The sequence below is a fragment of the Euleptes europaea genome, chromosome 2, assembly GCF_029931775.1.
Source record: "Euleptes europaea isolate rEulEur1 chromosome 2, rEulEur1.hap1, whole genome shotgun sequence".
Lineage (NCBI taxonomy): Eukaryota > Metazoa > Chordata > Lepidosauria > Squamata > Sphaerodactylidae > Euleptes > Euleptes europaea.
In genome coordinates, this window is record NC_079313.1 from 71,171,252 (window position 1) to 71,191,366 (window position 20,115).

At 40.5% G+C, this 20,115-nt stretch overlaps 1 protein-coding gene across 1 annotated transcript in view; it reads left to right on the plus strand.

Moving 5' to 3' along the window:
- The first annotated feature begins 270 nt into the window (after positions 1-270).
- RAB3B (RAB3B, member RAS oncogene family) overlaps positions 271-20,115 on the plus strand; it is a 63,039-nt gene continuing 43,194 nt past the window's right edge. The window contains exon 1 of the mRNA XM_056844198.1: positions 271-510. Within this exon, the coding sequence (XP_056700176.1) occupies positions 283-510 (228 nt within the window). The 5' untranslated portion in view covers positions 271-282. The remainder of the gene's footprint in view (positions 511-20,115) is intronic.

Genomic DNA, 20,115 nt, shown 5'->3' on the forward strand with positions numbered 1-20,115 from the left:
TTGGAGCATGTTTCCTGTCAGGAAAAGCTGAAGAGTCTGGTTCCCACTTGTGTATGTGTGCTTGTGAATATTTATATAACCAGTAAAATAAGATCACATTTATAAGTATATAAAATAGCTCCTGTTGCAGGACTGTGACCATAATGAAATGTTGCCAGGTCTGATGGTCTGTTAGACAGGTTGGGGCAAGGGCCAGATTTATGTTGGTGATGATAGCAGTGACTATTCTGTGACTGAATAAATTAAACCACAGAGGGAAAAATGGTGCTGTTGTTTTCTTAGATGGCTTCCGTAATAGATGCCAGATATGGACACAAGGATGCTTCCGACCAGAACTTTGACTATATGTTCAAACTCCTGATCATTGGCAACAGCAGCGTGGGCAAGACGTCCTTCCTCTTTAGATATGCTGATGACACTTTCACACCCGCCTTTGTCAGCACAGTGGGAATCGACTTCAAAGTGAAAACTGTTTACAGGAATGACAAGAGAGTGAAACTACAGATTTGGGTAAGTACCCAGGATTCCAAAATCATTAAACCTGTAGAAAAATATAGTGGGAGAAAAATATAGTGATCATGGGTCACTGTATGCTTATTGTTCATGGACCTTTTGTTTATTTGCTCTTTATTTAAACAGGCTGCATTTTAAGCTACCATTGCTGAACCTTTAGTTACTGAGCAATTTTGTCACTTATTTATGTTTCATAGTAAACATTGGGGGTTACCGCATTATGTATTCCCACCAATGTATTAAGTGAAAATGTTATAAAAAACATCGCTTTAAAAGGGTTTTTGGATACTACGGCTAAAAAATGGTTGGAAGATGTATTTTTTATAACATTTTAAAACTCTTAATACATCGCTGGGAATACAGAGAAAGTGCGAACAGTATTTTTTATAACGTTTTCAAACTCTTAATACAATATTTCCCCATTGTTTGGAAATAGCTGTCCCCATCATAGGAGGATGCTAGGCTTGAAACCTCCCAACATTTTGTGATTGCCCCTCCCTCTCCCCTGCTTAAGACAGCCAGTTTATGATTGGTTCCACATCCCGTGGCAGTCATTTTGTGGTTTCACACACTACCATTTCTCAAAAATTCCAAAAGCTTCCACAAAGTTGGAGACCCTTGCAACAGAACAGTAGAATGGACAGTGAGTTCAGATGTCCATTTGTACCATTTCCTACAGTAAGGGGAAACATTTGCTATATTTAAATAATGTCTATAAATCCTGACTCCTGAACGAAAGCAGTAAAAGAAGATATTCCAACACACACCCCAGCAATCTAGTCCTGATGGAGGTAAAAGAATTCTATATGCAGTGTAGAAGCACCTCTATGTAAACACATTGCTGTTTTTCTGCAAGGTTCTGCAGCAGTGAAAAAACTGCTCAGCTTGCAAAAATGGTTGTAAGGTATCGGAGTGTGGTTTTATTGTGGCATCAATTGAGGCTAGGGATGCCAGCCTCCAGGTGGGACCTGGAGATCCCCCAGAATTCCACCTCATCTCCAGAGAACAGAGATCAGTTACCCTGGAGAAAATTGATCATTTTGAGGGTGGACTTTCTGGCATTGTACCCCACTGAGATCCCTGTCTTCCTCAAGGTCCATCCCCAAATCCCCAGGAGTTTCCCAACCTTGATCTGGCAACCCTACCCCCCTTCCCCTGCCGGTGGTGAAGGGGGACCTGGTAACCCTAATTGAGGCTCTTCAGTATTGTACTGATAAATGGTGCTGAGGTTATCCTCCAGAGACAAGGGTGAGCGTGTAAATTCACCACCAGAATTTTTTTCATTCATGAAACTACATTATTCATCACCGTGAGAACTTTTAGTGGAACTGTAATTAGCTACGAAGAGTTTTTCAACATTTCAGGCTTCAGTGTTAGTAAGCAAAAGCATTTTAACAACGATTCCCCAACAGTTTAGTAATCAAAGTCACCAATAGCATTTTGGTTTTCTATCTGTTACTTTTAACAATGTTGCCCAGATATCATGCCTTGTTAAGATTTCCCCCCGCCCCCCACTACCTGAAACTGAAGATTTCAGAAAGCAGAAGCTGTGCTGGGGGAAAAAAAATTAAAGATAGATTTGTATATTCTGAAAGGTAACAACAACAAAAAAATCACCAAACAGTAATTTTAAGGAGTTGTGCACATATTAGACATTATTTGTTTGTGTTTTTAACCTACGTGGCACTGAAGTGCTTATATAAAACATTACCTCTAAATAAGAGGTTCGTGCAAGTGCCTAGCAACCCTAGGCCAATGTCATTGTGAATTTATGTCTTCAGGGTTTTGCATGGTTTCACAAATCTAAATCAAACAGGTAGCTCAAAAGCCATAAAGTAGATATCAAAGTTATTTTTAAAAACCTACTTAATTTTTTAATGAATTTTAAAAACCTTGTTTACTAAACACTCAATTAGAAATATAAACCCATTCAGTTCCCAAACCAATGGAAACAAAGGAAAAGGACTACTACTGTCCTTGTCTTTCCATTGCAAAAAAAGAAAGAAAGAAATGAAAAGAAAAGAAAAGAAAAAAATGCAGGAGGAACTACAAGACCATTTTATTTGCCAGGGCTTTTAATGAGGTCTGAACTTCAGGTATCTTTTGGACAGAGGGGGTATCTGAGGTTTTAATCTATTGAATTTAAATTGTAATGGTCTAACCGTGACATGTAAGCCACCTTGAGCTACAAGGAAATGTGGGCTACAACTCTTGACACAAACAGATAAATAGGGTATTCAAAGTTAGCAGCTCCTGCTAAAACAGGAGAAAGGTACAATGGAGGAGAAAGTTTTTTCCCCTATGGAAAGCTATTTTTTGTGATTCCAAGTCCTTTTCGGGATGCATAAGACACATGTCTTACTAATACAAACCACCCATGGTAACACATGCCATGCCAAAAGGGAAATCTGTAAAAGTAGCAGATTCCTCCATACATGAGTAGAAGTACATTCTGCTCACCGATCCAACTCATTCAGCCTTTGGATCTACCGTAACTCTTTCTAAACAGATTGAATTAAATCATTTTACCTCATGAGATCAGATTTATCATCTCTTAAAGTGTTTCTAAGCAGTGCTTAGTACCTTGTGGCGCCACGTTTAACATTCGCATTTTTAAAAGCTTGTATAATTAACCTTTGCAACTATAGACATTCCCAAAGAACCATGAAACGAATTCTGTGAGTCCAAGAGGGAATTAGTCATTTTTCAGCATTAGTCAGTAGTGCTCCCCTCTGACACACTGAAAACTGCTTTCAAAATGGAATTTTAAAAGTGGTTTGTGGGGGGTCAGTTGAAGAAAAAGAAAAAAGTCAGGCTGCGCAAATGCCTTGTGTGAGCCTTTGCATCTGACCAATTTATTCAATAAGCTACTTTTTAATCTTCTTTTGTCTCCCAACCAAGTGTCCTTTAACACCCAATTTTGAACTCTCAAAGACGTTAATTACTGATCAGCAGATAAAGGTGTTTTCTCATTTAAACAAAAATCAAACGGGTAACTTAGCAAGACCTACAGCCGATTGCAACAGCATTTCTGTACACTTAGGTTGCCTAGCAACCAAAGGAAAATGCTTTTTTAAAATAAGCAGAGGGAACCAGAATGAATGAATAGAAGTCGAGAAAAGGACAGTAATGCCTACGTCATACTGAGAAACAAAACTAGATCCTACTCATTTAGCAAGCCAGTGTGGTGTAGTGGTTGGAGTATCAGTCTAGGATCTGGTAGATACAGGGTTGCATCCCCCCCACCGTGGACACTTGCTGTTCCCAAGGGTCACTCTCTGTCTCTCTGACTAATAGGGTTGCCAGGTCCCTCTTAGTCACTGGCGGGAGGTTTTTGGGTCAGAGCCTGAGGAGGGCAGGGTTTGGGGGTGGGAGGGACTTAAATGCCATAGAATCCAATTGCCAAAGGGACCATTTTCTCCAGGTGAACTGATCTTTATCGCCCAGAGATCACTAGTAATAGCCGGAGATCTCCAGATAGTACCTGGCAGATGGCAAGCCTACTGACTAACCTTACTCACAGGGTTGTTATGAGGAAGGGAGAAAGATGTGAGCCACTTTGGATTCACATTGGGGAGAAAAGTGGGGTATAAATACCTAAATAAATAAATGTGTCTGATTAGTCTTGGCATTAAGAGACAAAGGCTCAGTAATAGGGAAAAGAATCTTATGAAAAGCTAGACATATTATGTTAATCTTACCATGTTGCACACAACCAGAATGAAGCCCAGCTTAACTCAGTGTGTAACTATCTCGTGTTGCTTTATGCCAAATACTCTAGTAAATATGTGGAAAGTGGTAGTCCACATGAGCTTCACTATCCAGCACCACCTTGGTTCTTGCTCACTGAATATGTCTAGCGCAGCAGCAGTTACTGGAGCTGGACTGATTGAAGGAAGGTTTTGGTGGTAGGACCATGGACCGCACTTGTATTCCCACCGATGTATTAAGAGTTTGAAAACGTTATAAAATATACTGTTCACACTTTCTATGTATTCCCAGCGATGTATTAAGAGTTTGAAAACGTTATAAAAAATACTGTTCGCACTTTGTTTGGCCCCTTTAGCTGTGAAGACGTCTTCCAACCATTTATAAGCTGTGGTATCCAAAAACCCTTTTAAAGCGATGTTTTTTATAACGTTTTCAAACTCTTAATACATCGCTGGGAATACAAAGTGCGGTAACCCCCCATATGCTGCAAATTCCCCACAAGTGTATTGCTAATGCCTTTAAACCTCAATGGTTCAAATTCCAGCACATAAATCTATTTCATAGTCCTCTTTGCATCTCTGAGGATATCGCTGGGCTAGTCACACACTCTCACCCTAACCTACCTCACAGGATTGTCGTGATGGTAAAATGGAAGAGAACAGAATGCTATAAACCACTTCAGGTGCCCTTTGGAGAGAAAGGCAGGATATAAATGAAGTAAATAATAACTATTGCTAAATGATCCCAGTGAGTGACTGTTGTATCATCTCATTAAAATGGTATATTTTCAGCAGGACAGTCCACAGCTTTGACACAGAACTCAAGGGGGAAGTTGGAGAAGGGGTTCAGTTCAGAAATCAGGGCATTGCTAGGGATTCCCTAAAAATGGATGAATAGTCATGCTGATGGGTTACTTGGTGATCAGCTCCTTGTGTTTCTGTGACTCTAGAATCTTGTTTACAGGTTTCAGTGGTAACAGGGCAAGGTTTTCAGAGCAGTGTAAAATGTTAAAAGAAATGAATACCATGGGGGAGGGAAATGGCAGAAGCGGAATGGTTGCGATGCGAGGGGGACTTCGCTCCCACCCTGGTTATCTTGAGCAGCAGCATCAGAAACAAACAGCTGTGCCCTGAATTGTGCAGGACATTTCCTTCAAATCTGGCTAGTAAGCCAGTCAATTTTCACTGCTATTTTCATGAACATTTCAAGTCTCAACAAGAAGGAGAAACGAGTTCAAGAGATATAACAAGTCATTGTGAAAACCAAGAAAACTATTAATGTGAGGCTAAGAAACTATTGCCCTGATCCAGCTAGGGGCCGTATACGTAGAAGTAGATTTGCACACATGGAATCATCATTGGACGAAGAGCTGCAGATGCAAATGGGTGCTGCACTCTTCATTTCCCAGTCCAGCTGCCAAGTCTATATGTGTGGAGGCCTAATGGAAAACTGGCCAGAGGATTGAGCAGCAGGAGAGGAAGTAGGGATAGATTTAGACCCTTCTCCACATCCTCCTCCCACCCCAGAACAGATGATCTTCAAGATGACTGCTTTTCTACCTGAGCTCTCTTCTGACTGCCACTCATATTGGATCTAAAGCTATTTTCTTTTTTCTTTCTTTCTTTTTGAGATCTTTAATCAAACAGCCTATCAAAATACAAGTTTTGGATTTTAGTAGAAAAAGGTTTCCAGATTTAAGTGAACCAATGAAAATCTATAGTTGTACGTGATTAACATTTTTCAAAACCAGGTTTTACTTTGTGTTTTCTGAACTAGACTTCTGGAGGAAGGTAATAGTTTTGATGAATGGTAGAGATACCATTCCACCGCAATCATGCACAGCTGCAAGCACAAATACATAACATAATCCTATTTCTGTGGAGATGCTTCAAGCAAATTGAAACTTGACAACCACTAATTATGTTGAATGACTGTTTCTCTCTTTTTATCCCCCCCCCCAATTGATTTGACTGCAGATGCCTACAAGCAAAATACGCTAACATTTTTAAAAAACCCACTTAGGTGCTTCATATTACCATCCTGCCAATTAATCTAAGTGGTGCAATGGTGATAGCTAAGCAAGGGGCTGCCCCCTCCTTTCAAGTAGATAAAAATAGAACTTTGGTAGTTGTTTGTATAGCTGCATACTAGAAGCCTGAAAAAATTGGATTCAAAATGGAATAATTATGCTTGTTTGGATGAAAAATGATAATCTGTTCTGAGTTTCCAGTTTTCATTGCAGCTGTGAAATAGTCCTCATGAAAAGCTACTCTGAAAATAAAGTTTTAAAGGGAGGTCCAGGGCTCTGTGGTAAAACATCTGCTTTGCATGCAAAAGGTCCCAGGTTCAATCGCTGGCATTTCCCTTTTAAAAACAGGGTCAGATAGCAGGTGAGATAAAATATTTCTACTGACACCCTGCAGAGTTGCTGCCAGTAAGACCAGACAACACTAAGGCAGCCTCATGTACTAAGATGTAGTAAGCTCTAACCAGAGATGCACAACTGCTAATATATGGGGGAAATGTGGAGTGTGTTTATACACAATATACCCAAACTGACACATTTGTGAAAAAAGTGGAGCTAACAAGGTTGCTAATGAAGTGATCCTATTTAGACATTCTTTTCAAGTGTTTTCTTGACTTGGATGAAGCCTCCAATTTTGCAAACAATGCACTGTGCACACTGATCTTTGCCATAGCAACATCTGTAGTCTTGAAATGCACTTCAGAACTCTGGAAATCAATTTTTCATAGGGTGGACCTCTTGGCTTGCATATTAAATTTCTCATGCCACTCAACCCCCAACCAGAGTAATGAGACATGACTAAGCCATGTTAGTTCTCCCATTTCTAGAAATCAGAATGGTTGCCATCATATATACCAGGGATCCCAACCCTTTGAGCCCACAGGCACCTTGGGAATTCTGACACAAGGTGGTGGGCACAGCTACAAAATGGCTGCTACAGGAGGCAGAACCAACCCGAAGGTGGGTGCCACCGGAGGCTAAACCATGTTGCCAGCCCCCCTTTCATCTGTACACCCTCCCTCCCAGGCTAAATGGATGTACTGCCAGTGTAACACCGTGAGCAAGTTCCACAAGGCACACACAGAACATGGAAAGCAACTGCTGTGTTTGGTGTCTCATGGAGAACTTTGCAATGGTGAACACAGCACAGGACAACAACCACAGCGAATTCTTCCAAGGAAGTCTTTTTGGGAGAAATCAGGGCGTCCCAACAGGATGATAGCAATTAAGTCACACCAGGCTAGAAGACAAAGATGTCTCTTCCTGTATTGTCTTTTCCATAATATGCAATCCCTGACAGTTAACACAATTCAAATGTTAAGTGCCCTGTGACAGTCTGGAACCTCCAATTCAAATCTTCCCATTGTCCCCAAATACTGAATATGTGACTCACCTTAATATCTCCAGTTTTATAATCCTGAATTATAATTCAATAAAAATTTTCCCTTCCTATTGCCCTTCCTGATGTCATTTAGTCAGTTCTATAGTTTTCTTTTGATTACTCTCAAGTATTCCTTTATCCTCTGTTGTTCCTTTATCCTGTTTTTCCTTAAAAAGAACCCATTTTATGATATGGGCCAAAATCAGTATAACTAACCTGGCTTTAGAGCCAGTAATGAGTCTGATCTTCGATACCAACTGAACTGCAACTGAGACTCTCAACACACACTGGTTTCCTACTTCTTCCATCTTATTTCTTCGCAGAATAGGACAAATCTTTGCTCTCCCCCTTGATCTAAAAAGGTACAGGTAGTCCCCAGTGCAAGCACCAGGTCATTTCTGACCCATGTGGTGATGTCACATCCCGACATTTACTAGGCAGACTATGTTTACGAGGTGGTTTGCCATTGCCTTCCCCAGTCATCTGCACTTTATCCCCAGCAAGCTGGGTATTCATTTTACCGACCTTGGAAGGATGGAAGGCTGAGTCAACCTTGAGCCGGCTACCTGAAACCGGCTGCCATTGGGGTCGAACTCAGGTAGTAAGCAGAGCTTTTGACTGCAGAACTGCAGCTCACCACTCTGCTCCACGGGGCTCCTTATCCCTCTTGATCTATCCCCCCCTATTTTCCAAACCACTATTTTCCATTTTCCACACCTATTTTCCACACCTATTTTCCAAACCACTATTCCCCATTTTCCATGTGTCTGCGCTTTGGTTTAGTACTGCTAGTATTTGCTGAGCATAAGTCCCCCCCTTGTACTAAATCCCTCAATAAACTCTATTTTCCTTTAAAATTAGGTCTCTGTCATCCTTTTCCTACTGAAGACTTACTACTCACAGCCACCTCCTTAGGTAAAAGATCCTGGTTTGCTACGTACTGCACAAACACGTAAGCTAATTCCCCATGTTACTCTGAATGGAGGGTCACGTGTTTGTGGGGGGTGCAGCAAACTGGGATGTTTTAGCCTTCTGTCCTATTTCCTTAGCTTTGAGTAACTCCTGTTTCAAAGAAGGATGAGTTAAAAGTTTCTTAATTCTAAACCTACTCCTAAAGAAACAGGGGAAGCATTTTTATAAAAATAAGGTGGTAATTGTCATACAGTGAACAGTCCAATGGGGAACTTGAAAAAACAGAATTACATCCTACAATTATACTAACTTTACAAAAACATCTATTTACAGAAAGGAGCATGGGAAAGATAGTTTGGTTATTAATAAAAATAAATTCACAGTCATTTTTGATGCAGACACAACCTTGCCCCAGGCAAACAACAGATGACAAAGGAGCATTTAGCAGTAGTCATAGAGAAACGGTCCTGGTGCACCTGTAGACTTTGATCACTGCAAATTAGCCCAAGAACTTCCTGATGTTTACAGCCTTGGACATTCACAGTTTCCCACCCAGTTCCATTCACACAGGCCCAGGGGAGAAGAGGGGTAATTTTAAAAAATACTCTGGTAAAGTGGAGTGAGATAGAATCATGAGCGAGACCTCTCATGCCTACCCTATTCTTTTTTAGGTACCTGGCCCAAACATTTCATTTTACCCAGGCTTTTTATTATAAACGGTCAATCTCTAAAAAGAATTTTTCAAGTCTGCTTTTAGCCTGAGCATTTTTATGAGACTTGATTAACCTGCTAAATGCTTTATTTAGCTTTTATTAAAATATTTATATCCTCCCTTCCCTTGTAGCTCAAGGTGGCTTACATGTTTATGTTTTACAAGCAGGTTCTCTGGAAAGGCAGCACAGAAATCTTCTAAAAAAATAGAAAACAAAACAAGTAATCGTCTCCTTCAGCTCATGCTTTGCAGTTAAGTAATGGGGTAGTTTTATCAAGACCAAAGTTAGAACTGGGAAATGCTTGTTTGATCTGGCTTCCTTTAATTGATATTGGCAGCAATGGTTAGTCAATCAGATGGTGAGGCTCATATTGGCTCAGGCTTAGTATTTTGGGTGACAAATGGCCATGCTGTTAGTGCAATATTGAACAACCTGAACAACTGCTACCAGTAATGTTATACATTTATTGAATACCATGGTATGAATATCATTACTTTGCTAAGAGGTGAAAGTCTTGCCTTAAAGAAGTCTCCACCAATCACTGCCCCTGTGCAAATCACATTAATTTTAATTCTAGACCTGAGTGCATTATATACCATGTGGATTATAAATCAGCTTTAAAATAGACTGCTGCTCATATCAGACTTTCCTGCCATACCCCATATTGCTTGCCATTTCAGATGAACTGCAACATCAGTTCCAAATCACTAGCATAATGCTGAGGGCTGCACTCGCCAAACACTTTTTTGTGGAACTGGAAGCTCTGAAACCTGCCCTCTGTTCATATCTTAGTTTTTCAGTTATGCTAACTTCTTATCAGATTAGCATACCACAGCTGACAGGGACTCAGCAATACAAAGATGAAGCCTGCATTTGTGGTAATGCTATGGTGCTTTTCACAGTAAATAAAGATCAGAGAAGAATCACGTTGTCTTTTCTTAGACCACCGAGAGAATGTAGCCTGAGGTGCAGAGGGAAACAGGCTCACAATCAATCTGTCAAAAAAAGCTGAATTATAAAGGTCAAGATTATTACTGTCAAAGAGATTAATTGATGGACCAAAAGGGAAAGCTTCATGGAGCAGAGCTCATTGTTATAGCAATCAACTGCTCACTGTCTCACCAGAATGGAAAAAGTAAGCATATTTAACTACTTACAATTATATTCATAATTTTTAGGGACAGTAAAATTAAAAGGACGCTAACTCTTCTTTTTCTCACATCATATAACCAATCATTTAATCAGGATCACTAAACCAGAGTTTATAAAATAATCTTCCCTCATCAGCCCGTGTAGCGTAGTCGTTAGAGCGTCAGACTAGGACCAGGGCAGCCTGGTTCAAATCCCCATTCTGCCATAAAGACTGTTGGTTGACTTTGGACCAATCACTGTCTCAGTCTTACTTACCTCATTGGATTGTTGAGAGGATAAAACAGGAAAGGTGTTACTTTGTATGGTTGGGGATGAGCAGACAAGTGTATAGTAGACATATTTGTGTCTGAGTTCGGGCTGGGTCATCACCAGTATGCCAGTGACACCCAGCTTTACCTGTTGATGGATGGCCAACCGGATGCCACCCCGGACACACTGGCCAGGTGCTTGGAAGCTGGGACAAAATGGTTAAAACAGAGCTGGCTGAAGTTAAATCCATCAAAGATGGAGGTCCTGTGGCTCGGTTGGGGCAGCCCGGAGGTGGTGCGCTGTCTCCTGGCTCTTGATGGCATGCAACTGACACATGTGCTCACTGTCAAGAGCTTGGGTGTGATCCTAGATGCCTCTTTATCATTGGAGGCACAGGTCACAGCTGTGGCCAGGGCGGCATTTTACCACCTCCACAAGGCTAGGCAACTGGTGCCCTACCTCTCGTACCCTGATCTAGCCACAGTGATCCATGTGACAGTCACCTCCAGGCTAGCTTACTGTAACTTGCTCTATGTAGGGCTGCCCTCAAGACCGATCCGGGAACTCCAGAAGGTGCAGAGTGTGGTAGCAAGGGTCCTTACTGGGATCCCACTGAGGGCACATATCCCGCCTGTGCTCCAACAACTTAAATGGCTCCAGGTGGAGTATCAGATCAGGTTCAAGGTGCTGGTTTTAACCTTTAACGTCCTAAATGGGCTGGGACCATCGTATCTGCGGGACTGTCTCTCCTGGTATGCCCCCCAGAGGACCCTGCACTCTGCTAACAACAACTTACTGGTTGTCCCCAGCTCAAAGAGTGTCCAGCTGTCCTCAACCAGGCCCAGCCTGGTGGAACTCTATCTCTAGTGAGACTAGGGCCCTGCAGGATCTAGTCCAGTTCTGCAGGGCCTGTAAGACTGAGATGTTCCGCCAGGCCTATAGTTGAGAGCGGTGAAGGTTTCCATCATAGCAGGCCTCCCTACTCTCCCTCTTTCCATCCAACCCACTGTTTACAATCTTTGTTGCATTTTGTTTATTCATTGATATGCTAGAGAAGGTTAGCAGAAGACAGTGTTATCCAAAGTACTTCTGCTGGCTTGTAGGGAGAAAAACAGACCCAAACAGTATCCTTTCATAAACAATCTGTTTTATTGCATAAGGCAGCTTGGGGGATTTTCAGATCTAATTTCACTGGCTCTTGTACTTGCACTTGAAGTTTATGAAAATATTTCATTGTCGGTTTTTGGTAGCTTGCACAGGCTGTACATATTGTCAATTTCCCCCTTAAGAAACATTTCTATTAACAATTATCTTTCAAAGGAATATACTCTTCAGTCTAGTCAGAATTATAACTCACTAGAGCTCAGGTTAATTCCTTATATAAATTCTCTAAGCATTTGCATTTATTAAATTTTTGATTAAACAGCATAGCAAAATGTCAATTTGAGAGTTTTGTACTGTTGGAGGAAAGGGATGAGGGTATTTGTACAACTCATTTTACTTTTTTCAGTAAAGGAAAAAATGTTTTTGATATTCCATAGGTACATATTGGATCCAGAGGATGGTTGCAGGGCACACCTTGCTGAAGGAAGTGAATAGATGTAGTCAGGGCCTGGGTAGGAGATCTCCTGGGAATCCAATGTACTTTTCCACAAGTTCTGTGCTGGAAGAAAGGTGGGGTATCCATGTAACCACCACAACAATAGTAATTAATAAAATGTAACCCAAATTTAAATTTTGAAATTAAGGAAAATAAGTACTTGGTGTTGAAGCATTACAAAAAAGAAACCATGTATCTGGATGATATTAAATTCTTGGAAAAAATATATCAGACATTAACTATAAATAACCTGGGGTCCAAAAGGAATCAAAAGCTAAAAATAAAAAAAAATTAAAACCCTGGGTGAGTCCAATTCAGGAGACCAACCTAGAAGGGGAAAGGAAGGAAACAATGAATATTTATTAATGACATCTTTCACCTCCCTGTAGGTCAACTTAGATATGGTTATGTCTGACCATTCCAGAGTTAGACTAATAATCCAGGATGATCTAATATTTAATCATTAGACGTGAACGAGAGGAAATGATCATATGCTAGCTGGGAGGCCCTCTCCAGTGTTTAAGATGAGCTTGAAGAAGATGACGCCTCTACAAGTGTGGGGTAGAGAGAGAGAGAGAAAGAGAGCATGTGAGAGAGGGAAGTTTCTATCTGGAGTTAACTGAAACTGAGGGTGCAGCCTTCGGGTTGGGGAGATTTCTCAGCTTATTATATGGGAATCTCTTTGCTTCTGTGTTTTATTTGCAAACTTTGTAAATGCTGGAAATATTACAGTAACACCATAAATCGCCAGTGCTCTCTGACAAAGGTAATTGGTCCCTAATATACCATTGTCTGTGAAGCTTCCCACTGTGTGAGGAAGTGGAAAGTACATAACAATTCCCAGTCCGGCAGTTTACAGACTCCAGATTTGCTTTGCTTCAACAGTAGAACATCTTTGTGTGCCTTCAGACCAGTCTTAGATGGGGACAAGTCAAAACCCTTTCTGGCTGGTTGGATGCTATTACTTCCTGTTGCGAGTCTCTGTGTCTCTGATGAAAATAAAATAGACTCAAAAGGGTGTCATTCAGGCTAACTCTGCTCTGAATATTCAGCACCATTGGTGGCAAACAGCTCTCATATGATGCCTGAAGAAAGACTGTGGCCCAAATTTGCAGGCGTCTGGTCTTGTTAAATCTACAGAGCACTGTTTACTCTCAGCAATGTTTTGCAGTACTGAAGGGTAGGCTTAGATTATGCAAAAATAGGTCTTTGAACCTTTATAGAAAGAAATATGAATAAGTGGCAGTCTCTCTGATCATCGTGTGGTAATGGACACAGGGTCTGTCATTAAATGCAGGCCCCATTAAACAGTTCATGGATTCTATGACTAAGGTGCCTTCTTATCCTTTTGGAAAAAATCATCTAAATCCATTCTGCGCATTAATGTGCACATTAATGTATTTCAGTGGTGCTCATGCAAGTCAATTGGCATTCCTGGCTCCCAGTATATCCAAAGAACATTCCAGCATTTTGGCATCCGCCAAAGGAATGCGCTTACAGCCCAGTGCAAAGCCAAAAACATGGGGCCCCTCCCTGTGGCATCTCTCCTGGAAGCTCAAGGAGTGAGGAGTGACATTTGGTGATTCTGGAAAAATATACAAGGCTTCAAAAACATGTGACCCTAAAGAGACAGAAGACAATAAAGTTGACTGTTGGTTATAAGCCTGTGCAGCTTCATCTTTATATTGCTTAACAATTTTCCTCCATATTTTCAACACCCTGAAATCTTTCACTATGAGGCTTGGCATTTGGGACCTTCAGGTTATGAATCTATTTTGTGATGTTGTAGAAAAGGTCAGGCACCACTGCACCTTAATTATGATGAAAATGGTCGATTACACACTTGTGAGTGTTATTTCTAGGGTGCTTGTAAGTACAAGCAGAAATCATTGTATCAAATTATTGGCTGGCGTTTTTGAAGTGACTGCCAACCTGCCAGAGCCAAAAATTTGTTTTGGAATGAAATAATGAGAACCACGGTAAAGGCAGGTTGGTGGTTGCCAGCCTCTGTGCTGAAGACTCCTGTATTAATTTGTGTGTATGTGTGTATGAGTTTGTGCGTGCTTCTACAAAGGCACCCACATCACAGACACATAAATTATTCTAAACACTTACTCCATCATAAAGAATGTCACTCGGAACTAAAAATGCCATTACTGTTTGTTCCCAAGTATAGAAACACCCTTATATACTTGCTATTGATTTGGTTTTTAAAATATTATTATCAAATTTCTGTACTATCCTTTACCCTCAAATCCGTGGAGTTATCTTGTTAATCATCACAACAGTTCTGTGGGAGAGTTTATTTTGAGAGGCTGAATCTTGTCAGGGACTACTTAGTGAGCTTCATGCCTGATTAGGATTTAAACCCAGGCCTCCCTGGTTCAAATAAAAAATATGTGTTCTATTACTGGAACTGGGTGGGGGGGCATTTATCCAAAAATCGCCTTCAAATTGACTGACATTTGTTAGGAAACAAAGCCTAAGTTTTCCCTTTATCTACAATGGTAGACAAGTGAAAATGAATTCTCTTCCTTTGATTTTTGTATCTTTGACATAATTATAGACTGTATCTATCATCCTATCATACCACCCACTGTCCTCTATTTTGTTATTGGTATACCTGAAAACATCTCTATAGTTTTATTTTCAAAATATGTTATTCACACTACCATAACATTTTGTTGTTCCTTTCTGGATTCAATCTATCATTTATCAATTCAATAACTTTATTATTTATATTTTATGTAGCACCATTCTTGTCCATAGTGCTTTAGAGAGTAATCAAAGTCTGGTCCTGATTATGGGTTGCAACCGCATAAATGTTGATTGTATAGGAGACAATAAAAGCACAGGAAGGAGGAGAGAGGCAGGAATAAAAAATGCTGCTGAGTGTACTACTGAAGCTGCAATGGTATGCATATTTATTTGGGAATAAAGCCCATTGAATTCAGTGGATCTTGGGTTGGATCCAAAGAATCACAAGTGGGGGGAAAACCCAGCTGGTGCTATTATTCAGGATATTGTGAGAGGTTTCATAGTGCTATAATAGGTAGCTTCTATAGCAGTTTTTATGCTTCCGCTTGTAGGGGAAATTGTGCAACCTCTTGAGGTAGTGGATTTGACTTTCATTTCACTTACCTTGCACAAAGCTCAAACAAGATGTAAATCAGACTTTCCATGAGTAGAGGTTACCTTCCTCTTGTCATGCAGGAAGGAAACAGTAGATGAAAACCTTTGTTCTAAATAAACACGCCTAGGATTGAGCTGTTAGACTTTTCAATTAGGGATGAGGGTTTTGGGGCTCACTGGCAGGCTTTTGAAGAAGGAATTGAAAAGAGAGAGATCCAAGAGGGAGTTCCAGGCATCAGGGCAACAGAGGAGAATGAGCAGTTTTGGGGAGAGGATTTGGTTTGGCTGTGGGTGGTAGAGTTGGTGCTGCGAGTGTTTTGGACTGGAATTCAGGACAGAAAAGTAGGATGGGGAAAGGATATAGAGAGGTTTAAAGGTAAGGACTAGAAATCTGTGCTGGCTGTGAAAGGGATGGAAAGCCAGTTTGGTGATCTGAAGAGGGGTTAATTTTCTAGTTAATGATGTGCTGAATCACTTTCCAGTGTTAGCATTTCAGTGTTAATTAAAAAGGAATTGGTAGTATGATGAACCTGCATTATTAGCCGAGCTTACTATTGATTTCTGCTGCTTGCTTTATTTTTTGTCTACTTCCTGCTATCCTTTTTTTTAACCATTTATTTTTCAGAACAATAGAGCTTCTACCTAGCTGAATAGGTAGGTGGGGCGGATGCCCTGAGATCCTATCAGGACACTCTGGTATGAAGTGAGCACAGCTGTTAAAGTGGTTTGTGTTTTACAACACATTTCCTCTGATGGAAAAGTTCATCTCAGCAAGCCTGTGGTTTAATTAAAATTAAAGTTGGGTAAACATGAATATGATATCTCAGGATACTGTGGGTTGTTGAACTTGTTATTAAAGAACCTTAGCAGTGCAATGATGTCCTTTGCATCAGTGCAGAGTAGATTGGCTTCAACCTCATTGATAAGGTATCTTTCCTTTGGGCTGTTAGTTCTGTTCCACATCTGTTTGGGTACATAATATCCTTTAATGTTTGTTTATACAATCAAGTTTTTGGAGTGTTCCAACAGTACAAACCTATATAGAGTTAATCCAGTCTATACCTATTGGTTTTAGTGTACTTAGACAGGAGTCACTTAGAGAGTTGTCCCATAGGACTGGGATTTAAGCCTTTTCAGAGATATGAAAAAAACTCCTTGATCATCTTTAATGCTATTCTCATATTAGTCTCACCTAATGGATGTAATTGGTGATGTACTGATATAATGGCCAGTTACAATGTACTACTACAGAAAAGATAGCTGACTTGTGGAACTCACTGCCATGAGATGTGGTGATGGCCAAAGGCTAAGAGGAATTTAAAAAAAGTTTGGGGAGATTTGAGGAAGATAAATCTATCATTGGCTTTTAGCCAAGGCTATTATGGAATCTCCAAGCTCTATGATAGAATGTGCCTGTTTGTTTAGTGATTTTTTATCATGCCTTTCTAATTCAGAGCAGCATACATCAGCCTCTCTTCCTGCATGTTATCCTCTCAACAATGCTGCGAGGTAAGGTCGGCTGAAACAGAGTGAGTGGACCAAGTTTACTCAGGAGGCTTCATGACAGAGCAGAGATTTGAACCAGGGGCTACAATCCTAATGGCACAAGCCCCATTGAATAACAGGGGATTTACTTCAGAGTACACCTGTTTAGGATTGCTCCCTGGGTTGCCCAGCTCCTAGTCTTACAGTGCCATCCTAAAGAGAGTTACTCCAGTCTAAGCCCATTCATTTCAATGGGCTTAGACTGAAGTAACTCTGCATAGGATTGTATTGTTAGCACTTTCACCATTATACTAGGGCTGCTCAGTGAGTGAGTGGGGGTTGTTGGAGGAGGACCTTGTGTGTGGCATCTAATTGGATGGTGTGTGGTTTTGTTGAAAAGAGGAGTAACATTTGTCTCTCTGTTTTTGTTTGTTTGTTTAATGCGCGTAAGCAAGGTTCAGAGAATACTCCCACAATACTTTTGCATAGTATAGACCAGCACAACTAGCAAAGAAATGAAAGGAAAAATTACAGTTTCTTGAAATGGGCCAATGCCTGTGGAAGAGTTAACTTTTCTGCTTTTGAAACTTAAAAGCACTGGGTGGTGCTGTGGTTATTTATTTATTTAAAACATTTATTAGGCACATTTCCACCTTATTGAATTCAAGGTGGCTTACAATATAGATAAAACACATAAAATAAAAAACGTAAAATACATAATCTCCCCAAAATCTAAAATAACAGTTTAGGACTTCCAATAAACCAATCAAATGCAGTCCTACATAAAACTGTCTTCGACTGCCTCCTAAATATTGAAAGTGAGCAGCCAGGTGCATCCCCCTGGGGAGGTTGTTTCATAATCATGGGGCTACCACCCTTAAGGTGGTTGTGTATGGAGAGTGGTTGCTATTGATGTCCATGGTACTCTTCACACTTGGGCAACTGGACAACTCTCATTAAAGTGGTGGATATGCTAGCTGGAAGAGCTGCATATTCTGGGTAGCAAAACACTGCAGCTCAACAGGGTAATACCACTCAAGAAGCATTTCCTTGCCAGAAAGTGTCAGCAACCTGGGCAGCAGGTGTGTCACAACTTCATTGGTATCGCAGTATGAACGGCTAAACTGCAAATGCACAGATTTGTGTAGCATTAGATTTATTTATGCATTGTACAAGCAAATGTAAGTTTTAAATGACTTTAAAGAGAAAGAGGCTCTGGCTGAGAGGGACACTTTTTTTAACCAAAGTCCACTTGGGTTCCAGGCTTGGGCATTGTTGCTCATGATTTGTCCTAGTCAGGAGTCATTCTGTGTGTCTCAAGTGAATAAGCTACAGTCAGAGCACAAGGCTTTTAATCAACATGCCACTTGCCCAGAGTGGGGAACTCAAACTGGCCGGCTGGAGCTTCCCCCCCTCCCCTCCTATTAGGAAGAATGGACAGAGAATAGCTTAGCCTTATTTCAGGACTCTGAATTCAGCAGAGAAAGAATCAGACTAGAATGGAAGCTTATGCACCATTCCTTGCTTTCTTCGGCAGTGGAAAACAATTGTGGTGGTTGGGTGTATTTGACAAGCTGCACAGCATGAAGCAAAGTACTGAGGTGGAGGAGGGTGGGGGTGGGGATGGAGCTCCAGGGAGCATAAGGCCAGAGACCCATAAAATGAACAAATCCCCAGGAGAACAGAAAGAAAAGGAGGGATTTAGACGAATGGGAATTCATGGGTGAAGAAGCAAGCACAGAAATATAACCATGCAATATTTATTAGAAAATAAAAGAATGTGTACTAACAGATTTCATCCAAGATATCTTTCCTGATCTTTTCACAAATCGCCACATATGTGTTATCCAATATCCTTGATGTATGATTAATGGTGTTCATTGTAAAATAACCAAATCTACAAAGCTTTAATTTGTGGAGTGTACTCTGCTTAGAGCCCTGAGCTGGATAGCCGAGGCTAGCTCGATCTAGTCAGATCTTGGAAGCTAAGCAAGGTCAGCCTTAGTCAGTATTGGGAGGGGTCAAGTATTTGGACCATCAAGAAAGTCCAGGGTCACAATTCAGAGGCAGGCAATGGCAAACCACCTCTGAAAGTCTCTTGCTTGAAAAGCTCATGGAGTTGCCATAAGTCAGCCATGAGTTGATGGCAAAAAAAACCCTTAGAAAATCTGAGACTTCTGGTCCCAGAATACAGCTCTCCTTGACAAATGTGAATTTTATTAAGGTAGAATTTACAATAAACAAATTAGCCAAGGTTTCAGATGTATGCAGGTTCCATGGGGAAACATAAAATATTGTGAGTCATAGTATTTGCTGTCTGTATACCATACATTGGTTTACAGAGCAGTTTTCTGGTACAAAATACCACCATGTATAGCTGGTTGAAACAGGAAAGCTCTAAAATGTAGGGAAAGGTTTTCACAAAGGCATTTTAAAACAGTAAGATAAAAATTATACTGACATAAAGGTGAATTTTCTAAAAATAGCACCAAAAGGACATTCTGCCCCAAATACCCACAGGCAGTAATAACCACATGGCAGGCTGAAATGTAACCTCAGATAGGAGTTGTCAGGAGGGCAAAAGAAGCAGCTGTTAATACCATACATTACATAATATGTTTTATTGTTTATCATCTGGAGTCTAAAATTAAAATATTGCAATAACTAACTGCATCTGTATTTATAAATGTTTGTGATCTCTAAACAAAAAAAGATGAGTTGACTCTCCCTTAATCTGAAACTGAACCTTTGTTGTGCAGTATTTATTTGTGGTGGTGATAGTGATGATGGTAGGGTGTTAAAAAATTTCCTCATCCAGGAGGATGTAAGCATGACAATTAAAATGCAGAATTTCAACTTGCATTTGTCACAAATAATCATCACATCCCTAAAAACATGTTTGTTTGGAGCATTTTTAAACTACCTTTCTCTGGAACTGGCCTCAATGTTGGTTAAAACATTAACATGATAAAAACATTATACAATCAGAAATCCATAAGTATTAAGAAACAGACCCAGCTGTCATCAAAAACAGTTAAGCGGCAGTGTCAAAAGTCTTCCTGAACAACATTACTTAATACAACTTGCAGAATCTCAGTAACATAGAATCCTTCTTTACAGCTTCAGGTATTACAGCTATTCCCTAGAACACTATTTTGCAACCTGTGGGTCAGGATGCGAATGTAGGTCATGAAGCCTCTGAAAGTGCATCACATGCCAGCCCTCCCCAATGGCAGCTCCT